The following is a 10,016-nucleotide window of genomic DNA, read 5'->3' on the forward strand; positions in this document are numbered from 1 at the left end:
TACATTGACAAAGACACACGAAGATGTCGGAAAGTGGTGTATTTATAATGACTCCCGTAAGACAACGCCTCTGTCTTCGTTAGGTGTGACAAAATATGTAGGTCCCTGTTGGGTCTGCGTGGCCACGTGATATCATGTTTTAGTTGAATCACTTATCTTTCCCAATCTTCCGAATTGAAAACATTCGCCTTATTATTCCTATCGATCTGTTTTCTACAAGATTTCGAAATATTAACAAATGTACTTTTTATGCTTTTTACATTGATAATTGCTGATTTCTACACAATATGTTATAAGCCAACAATCTGTGTGGAAATAGTAATGATAGAAAGGATATAGAACAATAAAACTCTCATTAGCAAATATAAGTTTTGTTTTTACAAAGCTTTTATCCACTCACTGTGTCTGTCTGGTACAAATCTTGTACGCGTTATTTCTCCCATTTCCAATTCTTGGAACAAGTTAAAACTTTGCACTATTATTCATAGTCGAATTCAATATATGAATCAATCGAAACATTAGAGCTAAGGCAGCAGTTACTCAGTTATTCCCCTTATATAAGCTTTTTTTTTTAATTTTTTGAAAATTTTTCTTCTTGTTGTTGAAGTTGAACGATTTTTTTTTTTAAATTGACCTTTTTTCTCTTTCTCTCTTGTACAGGATTCAACAAATTTTCTCAAGACATCAACGCTATGCTGGGACGTAACCCATTCATATATTTCAAAGCCACATGGATAGTCATCTCCCCTGTTCTACTGTTGGTAAGTTTCGTTCAAAACTTTTCTGAACGCTCTAACTTACATCATCCATCCATCCCAGTGGCGCTACAGCCCATGGAGGGTTCTGGCCTGCTTCAACACATCCTTCCATTCAGATCTCTCCTGGGCCTTTCGTCTCCACTCCCTGACCCCAAGCTGTTATAGATCTGCTTCCACATCATCCATCCATCCCAGTGGCGCTACAGCCCATGGAGGGCTCTGGCCTGCTTCAACACATCCTTCCATTCAGATCTCTCCTGGGCCTTTCGTCTCCACGCCCTGACCCCAAGCTGTTGTAGATCTGCTTCCACATCATCCATCCATCCCAGTGGCGCTACAGCCCATGGAGGGCTCTGGCCTGCTTCGACACACCCTTCCATTCAGATCTCTCCTGGGCCTTTCGTCTCCACGCCCTGACCCCAAGCTGTTGTAGATCTGCTTCCACATCATCCAACATCCCAGTGGCGCTACATCCCATGGAGGGCTCTGGCCTGCTTCGACACATCCTTCCATTCAGATCTCTCCTGGGCCTTTCGTCTCCACGCCCTGACCCCAAGCTGCTTCAGATCTGCTTCCACATCATCAATCCATCGCATTCGAGGTCTGCTTTTGGGTCGCCTGCCTGTTGGTTTTAGCCTGTATACGATAACTTTACATCTAACTCTTAAACAAAAATGGCCTTTTGTTGTTTTTTAAGCAGCGACACAGTCCTGTTATAAACATTCAATGATTTTTTAAAAAATATTCACTATTAGAGGTCTCACTTAATGGTGGAGAAACTATAAATAGCAAGCTCTTTGGTGTATCCGGTATATAAATAAAGGTTGTGTTGATTAGCACTGCAGAATCTCATTTCCATTTGTAGCTTATATTTAGTTGTCAAAACTGACGGTCAACTAAAAAACTAAACTAGAAAATGTCATGGACTTTTTAAATTGACCAAATAAAAGATCCAAAAACAGAAGAGCTTTACTATTTTAATAATAATAATAATAAGGGCCCAGGAAGGATGGGGGTCGTGGATTGCAGAACATCTTCAAATTGTGTAAGATGCAAGTTTTAAAAATACGATCAAAACTGCTCGCCTCCAGCAACAAATTAGTTTCCTTCTTACGGAAATACGACTCCGATGCAACCCCTCTGAACCTACACAATGCTGATGTCAATGTCGGTTTGGACGACGTAGGGCATGAGATTCGCCAATGGGAAGAAAAAACACTCCACGGAAAATTTCCGGCTTCATTACATGGGGACAACATCGACAAGGCTGCTTCCTTAACATGGCTCAAAGCAGGTCATCTCTACCCTGAAGCAGAAGGCTTTGTTACAGCAATACAGGACAGAGTAATCAGGACAAAAAATTACGAGAAGCATATCCTGAAACTCAATGTTGTCGACAAATGCCGAAAATGTGGAAATGTGGGCGAGTCGATTGAACACATTATGGCAGGATGTCCAGCCCTATCAGAATCAGCCTACCTAGGTCGCCATAACCAAGTTGCAAAGTTAATACACCAGCACTTGGCTTTGACGTACAAATTGATCGGTAAGAACACTCCCCCTTATTATAAATACTCACCACAAGAGGTTCTCGAGTCTACTGAACATCTGCTGTACTGGGATAGGCCTATTCTGACCGACAAAACAGTAGATTTCAATCGCCCGGATCTGCTGTTCATCGATAAAAAAGAAAAAACCGCTACCATTATCGATATCGCCATACCACTGTCTCATAATTTAAGAAAAACTGAGATAGAAAAACAAAGAAAATATGGGAACCTAGGCTTGGAGATTAAGCGTCTATGAAAATTGTCCAAAATAACAATATACCCCATTGTTATATCAACCGAGGGGATAATAACAACTGACCTCACAGACACCTTCAAGGCCCTTAACATTCCTAGGAACATCTTCGTTGCCTGTCAGAGGGCGGTACTGCTGCAGACCTGCCACATCACCAGAAAATTCCTCAGTGGAAACTGTTAAAGGGACTACGATGAATTTTGTTTCTCTTTAGCGAAACTCGACCCTGGCAGCGCCAGAGAATGACTACTCGTTCATTTCTAACATAATAATAATAATAATAATAATAATAATAATAATCTTTATTGTCCGTATGGAAATTTGTCTTACAATTTGTGCATTACACCAAACAAAAAAACATTATAACTATAAGAAACCAAAGTGTACATTCACACCAGTCTCACTCATAATTTACATGTGACAAAGTTTATATCAGATTGTTCTTATTTAATGATCTGTTTGCCATTAATCTACAGTGTTAATATATCTTCTCAAAAACAGGTCTCATTAAGAATTCCTGTATTCTGTACACCGGATATTAGGGCAATAACAATGCTAAATAAGAGTTCCCTTGTCTTTTTAACAAAACCATTGCACACTTTTGCAAGTTGTAACTTGTATATAATAGGTGATTAACAGATTCGTGCTTAAAACAACTACAATATGTCCGTAGTGTGACGTGTCACTCACTGTATACACCAGACATTGAAACTTGACATTATCCGTCTGCAGGCTGTGGTGGTGTTCAAGGCGTATCAAATGGAGGACTTCCACCCTGGATGGGTGGGGCTGCTCTACTATCTGATCGTGGTGTTCACCATGATGTGGGTGCCGATTCTTTACTTCCACTACTCTCTGAAGCATGGACTGTGGGATGTAAGTACCCGTCTCTGTATGTTCTATGTATATATATGTAGGATTTAAGTACCCATCTCTATGTTATAAGTTTGTATGTGTGGGATGTAAGTACCCATCTCTGTATGTTCTATGTATATATATGTAGGATTTAAGTACCCATCTCTATGTTATAAGTTTGTATGTGTGGGATGTAAGTACCCGTCTCTGTATGTATAGGTATGTTTGTGTGGGATGTAAGTACCCATCTCTGTATGTTATAAGTTTGTATGTGTGGAATGTAAGTACCCATCTCTGTATGTTCTAAGTATGTATGTGTGGGGCTTGTTTACTGAGTGGTAAGAGCTTGGCTTCCTAACGGATGGGAACTCGGTTTTTAATGTCTGTTATTTTGAATTTTTAGACATTTAAGGATGCTTCTGGGTCTGTCTAACTCTGATGGTTACCTGAAATTATATATGTATATATATATAGGGTGCGTCAAAAAATGTATACACACTTTGAACTGTCATAGAGAATTTATTTCCCATTCTACAATGCTAAATTTCTGAAAATGGAAAGCTTAATGTCCAATTAGAAAAATAAATGTTATTAATGTCAGTAGTGTTCAAACTGGTGGCCTTCAGCATCAGTAATTGCAACATGGCGGACGTGCGTTTGAGTTTTGAAGAGCAGAAGCAGATAATTAAGTGGTACTGGAAGTTTGAGAATGTAGCTGCGGTTCAAAGACAGTAGAGACGTGAGTCTGGTACAGAACCACCTTCAAGGTTAACAATTACACGTCTACGAGACAAATTTGAAATTCACGGAACAGTGTGTGATGTGCATAAAGATCGATCAAGGTGACCTCGTACCGCTACAAGTGATGAGTCCACAACTGCGGTCTTGGAACTGTTTCAGCGTTCACCTCAAAAATCGTCAAAGCATGCGGCACGTGAGAGTGATGTAAGTGCTAGTAGTGTGCTACACATTCTGAGGAATGAGATTCAGGCGGTGTGCGCAGAAATCTCAGTGGACACTTTGGTACGATGTACGGAATCAGTGTTGACTCGTACTCAACAATGTATTGATGCTGAAGGCCACCACTTTAAACATTTCTCACATCCATCACATTTATTTTTCTAATTGGACATTAAGCTTTCCATGTCCAGAAATTTAGCATTGTAGAACGGGAAATAAATTGTCTATCACAGTTCAAAGTGTGTATACATTTTTTTGACGCACCCTGGGTATATATATATATATATATATATTTACTTTCAACGGACATTACACCATTTATAGGTTTTCACAATAACTTTACTAGTTGCCTTCCCCTTCCCCCCCCCCGTTTCAAAAGTAAAGTTATTTAAACAAATCGAAATAAAAATATTATCATTTTTTTCAGATCATGAAACCGAAACAAAGTTGGATCAACAGAAGAAAATTGTCTGAGCTTAACAAAGAAGACAAAACCTCGGAGGTCAACGACAAGAACACATTGTTCATTAATGAAGCCCCCGGCGACAAAGACAAGCTCTCTTACGTCAACACAGCATTTGATGACGACATCAGCAAACCTCATGATCTCAAAGATGCGGAGATGGGCAACGGGAACGTAACCGGAAACGGAAGCTTGGCCAAGTCGGCAGACGACAGAAAAGACAGTGCAAACGAGTATAGTCGTTTGTAGCAAAGATCGAACACTGAGTACAAATTAAGTAAGGCAATAAATCAATATAATAAACAAAATGAGGCTATTTATAGTGGCTAGATCATAACGATAAAGAGAATAAATCTCAACAGCTTTATATCTTTTATCGAGCTAGCATACAGTGATAATATTGAATGTTATTGTCATGTTTATTGAACCACTGGTCTAATGTATATACATGTACATCGGTTACACATAGTGATATATTTTATAATGATTCTCCTTAAGTTGTTGTATTATGCAAAGCAACAATTTTATTAACGCAAAAAAAGAAGTAATTAAAGCCTTATAATCTCTCGTATTACATGTTGAATGAACTAAATAGCTTCTTGATATATAGTTAGATTAAAAAGAATCAATGGAAGACGATATCAAAGACTACATTGAATTACAATGGTCGTACAGAAAATACGTAATTTAACAGCCTATTCTATTAGATACATATTCACTAAATAACTTTAATTTTTTTTTTTAATTTATGTGTTTCCCAACCTTTTTCCTTAGCGGAACACTTCACACTGTAGTTGGCACATTCTCAGTATTTAACGGAACATTTTGTTTATTTTTAGAGAGATTAATGTGCGTGATGGCCTTTACAGTTATTTAATCTAGCAGTTCGTTGAACGCCTGTCAGACCTCGCGGAACACAGGGGTTCTCTGGGACACAGTTTCTGAAAGACTGACTTACGGTATTCTTTTAATTTGGGACTCTAATCTACATGGTTACGTAAAAGACGATAGATTAATGCTGTTTTCTTCACTCAGATATGGCATGGAATCCATGTCTTCCTTCATTAATATATGGGATGGTGGCGCTAAATGGTATAAAATAGTTTTATCTTTTTTGAATATTTCATGCTTCTCCTATTAGAATTTAAAAACTCGATCTAAATATTAAATTTTACGAAACGAACTTTTCGTTTTCTTTAAATGACATTCTGTAACCCACTAAATATAAGTCACTTCCGTTGAGGTCACATAAGTCTCTCTCTCTATATATAATGATTTGTTCATATTATGAAATGATATGGTTTGTTTGGTACATAGAATTTTAATTGCATATTTTTATATTTGGAAGCTGTGGTTTTCATAAATATGTATATATTTTTTTTTTATTTCATAATTTTCAGTATAGCCGAAAGAAATGCCAAGAATTATTTTTTATTTTTTTTATTTTAGAAATTAAATTTGTTGTTGTTTTAAATTAGATCTAGTGAAATTGGTTGTTATATGTCCATGTATTTCATCTTTTTTATTGTGAACTTTAATACTGCCAATGTATGAGACGTAACTGGTATTTTTATCATGTAAATAATTTTTCCAGAGTTATAGAACTTTGTTATGCAGAAAAGCATTCTAGATGTAGGTCAAGGGTGTGCACGCAATGGAAGTCAAAGGTCACCTCGATGTGCTTTTGAACGCATTTGTGGAGCACACTCTTTGGCGATTTTCTTTTTCTTCAGTATTTTTTAAAATATATATTGTGCGTTTGAAATGCTCTACAACTCTGTCTTTCGTACCTATTGTACTACCAAAGACGATACTGGAATCATTCCCAATGTTGAAAAATACATTTAATCAGCTTTGATGCAGCAATCTTTTCTGACAGATTTTTTTCTTAGCACAATGGACCTCATTTACCAATCGTAACAATCACCATTTTGCCACGTGGTTCTCTATATCTTCTATGCAAATTACGCAACCCATAAATGCTGTCACGTGATACACAATTCCCATTGTTATGTCAATATGATCACGTGGCTAAATGTTTGCTTACGATTGGTGAATGGGGGTCCATTAAATGCATAAGTCACGTCCATGTATTCTAATGCGTTTTAACGTCGGGTCAAACTTCATGCACATCTTGGTGGAATGTATTATTTTGTCTACTTCTAGGGAATTGTGAAATGTCGAGAAATCCTCATTGAAACTCAAAACAAGCTAATATTCAACATGTTTTCCACCATTTGTAAAACAATTAAAAAAACAACAACCACGAGATATGAGAAAATATGGACAGCAGCGGAAATAGAAATATATTACACATCTATATATCAGTAAAGAGAAATAAAATTAAACTTTGACAATATCAAAACAAAGTAGCCTATATTTTAAGTTCTACAGTGTTTGGGTTCAAATCTTAGTGTAGAAATTATGTCCGTTAAAAGTTTATTTTTTGATTGTCTGAATTCCTTTACGTTTCTACACTGTAAGGAAATTTTTTGCCGCGTTTTTTACTGTCCGTCCAAACAAATTATTCGATGGTCACCTATGACGTGGTGTGATCACCTGTGATTTTTTTTTCCTGGCACCAGTTGTCACAACTTAGCCCGTGTGGGTCATTTTTTAAAAATTAAACCGTTTAATACACCTCCTACTTTCAACGATCACGCATGTAATAGAGTTGAATTTTGAAACATAGGTCAGTGCAGTTGCTATGTGAAGTCACAATTTAAAAAAAAAAAACGCAAACTCATCGATGTAGTAATTTTTTAAAAAAATATGAAATGTAAGAGTTAAACTTTTGCATAAAATCTGATTAAATATAAGTTTTTTTTTCTTTTCTTTACGGAGTTGTTGTTTTTAATCATTTAACTGTGTTTTGTTTTTTTCTGTTCTTGTCTGTGTTTTATTAAAATGTTTATCAATTTTGAAATATATTTGAATTCCAGCGCTGGCCAGACATTACAATATTGATTATGTGCAATTCTAAAATAAGACAAAAAAGCAAAAAAAAAAAAAAAGCATTTAAATCTAAAGGTATGAAGATCCAAAGTGGCGCCTTTTTATTCCCCACCCCACCCCCACCCCCCATTCATTTTTCCCCACCAAAAAATAGCACTAACGCCAAATGCTTCTTCTTCCATAGTGCTATTAGAGCATGGAATGGGTTGCCTGAGTCAGCCAGGAATTCAAGTCATTGATTAATGTGCATGACCTGATTGACTTAGGAACAATCGTAGGACAATCGTAGGACAATCTTAGGACATATTTATCTTTTTAAAGTAACATCTGTATTTGATAAGATAATAGATCCTTGGGAACAGACTACGTTGGGCAGGTCACCTTGAAAAAATGTCAGACAACATAGGAGCGAAAACCAAAAGGCAGGCGACCCAAAGGCAGACCCCGAATGCGATGGATAGATGATGTGGAAGCAGATCTGAAGCAGCTTGGGGTCAGTTCGTGGAGACGAAAGGCCCAGGAGAGATCTGAATGGAAGGATGTGTTGAAGCAGGCCAGAGCCCTCCATGGGCTGTAGCGCCACTGGGATGGATGGATGGAATAGATGCCTGAGTGTACTGTCAGGTGTGTTACACTTATGAGAACGAACATTGGACATACACAGTTACAAACTGCTGGTCAGCCCACAATAACTTAACATTGGACATACACCGTTACAAACGGGTCAGCCCACAATCACTAAACATTGGACATACACCTTTACAATCGGGTCAGCCCACAATCACTAAACATTGGACATACACCGTTACAAACGGGTCAGCCCACAATCACTAAACATTGGACATACACCGTTACAAACGGGTCACCCCACAATCACTAAGTCTAGACTTGATAAGACACAATAACAAACTTTAAGAATACAGAATGGGCCTCAGTCGTGTCAGTAGTTGAATATAGTGTTATCCCTTCAAGAGTCTACAAATAACTGTCCTAAAAAACCTACAACAATATTCTCTAACCCACTACCTATTTTCGTCACTAAAATGTCGCGTTCAAAGTCCGTCTACTACACTGCGCCTCTACAGCAAACAGAATATATAACATCAGTAAGTTGTTTAATGTAAAATTGTAGGTGTGTACGTGTATAATGGTAATCCTTTGTTTTTTTTTATATTGAATTTCTTCTATAGTGCCATAACATGCTCAGTACCAGGGGCGTAGCTAGGCCGAAGTCTACAATTTTTCCACTTACTCCAGGAAGAACCTATTCTAGGGCACAATAAACGTCTTCCGAAAGAATGAAGGGTCAGAATGTAATAAAGATTGTGTTAACACACACACACACATACATATAAAAAAAAATTCGCCGGGGGGGGGGGCGGAGGGGATACCCCCCCCCCATACCTCTCGCCGAAAAAAAATCCTGGCTACGCCCATGATACAGAACATTTTGGTTATTTCATATATAGTGGGCTTATTTTTATTTTTAGTTGTTATGATTAGTCTTACTTTAAAAATTGTGTACTTCTTTTTTACGCAGCTTATATCAACTCACTCTGTCTGTCTGTTTGTCCCTCTGTCTGTCTTGTACACATTTTGAACACATTATTTCTCCCATTTTCTTTACTCTGTTGTAGTTGAAACCTCGCACAATTATTCATTGTTGCTAGAAAACACGAATCAATAAAAAAATGTAAACAATTAGTTCATTTAATAGTGGGATGCGGTGGCTGAGTGATTAAGTGATTAAGCCTTGGCTTCCGAACCTGGGATCTTGGGTTCGAATCTCAGTGAAGGTCGGGGGATTTTCATGGCGCTCCTGAGTCCACCCAACTCTGATGGATACCTTACATTAGTTGGAGAAAGTAAAGGCGGTGGGTCGTTGTGCTGGCCACGTGACACCCTGCTCGTTAACCTTCGTCCAGGAACACAAATGGTCCTAATACCATAGATCGAAAATTCTGAAATGGGAAATTTTTTTGTTACTAATTAGTGGCAATTATTATTTTTTTTTATATAGAAATGGGAAATTTTTTTGTTATTAATTAGTGGCAATTATTATTTTTTATTTTTATATAGAAATGGGAAATAAGTCGTACAATATCAAGATATATGGTGGGTGTTCTTCTCTTTAGATATGCTTTGTTTTTTATACAGTCATTTCTGTATTTTGGTTGTTACATACCGGTACCGTTATAAGACTTTACGTATTCTTTCTTTTT

General features: G+C 37.4%; 1 protein-coding gene across 3 annotated transcripts in view; it reads left to right on the forward strand.

Moving 5' to 3' along the window:
- Positions 1-7,678, forward strand: part of LOC106072519 (sodium- and chloride-dependent glycine transporter 2-like) — a 50,438-nt gene extending 42,760 nt beyond the window's left edge. For all 3 annotated transcript variants that reach the window (XM_056013878.1, XM_056013877.1, XM_056013879.1), the window contains 3 exons: positions 661-761; positions 3,294-3,437; positions 4,804-7,678. In XM_056013878.1, coding sequence (XP_055869853.1) covers positions 661-761; positions 3,294-3,437; positions 4,804-5,088 — 530 coding nt within the window. In that variant the 3' untranslated portion in view covers positions 5,089-7,678. The remainder of the gene's footprint in view (positions 1-660; positions 762-3,293; positions 3,438-4,803) is intronic.
- Positions 7,679-10,016: the final 2,338 nt, after the last annotated feature.

This window comes from Biomphalaria glabrata, chromosome 16 (genome assembly GCF_947242115.1).
Source record: "Biomphalaria glabrata chromosome 16, xgBioGlab47.1, whole genome shotgun sequence".
Lineage (NCBI taxonomy): Eukaryota > Metazoa > Mollusca > Gastropoda > Planorbidae > Biomphalaria > Biomphalaria glabrata.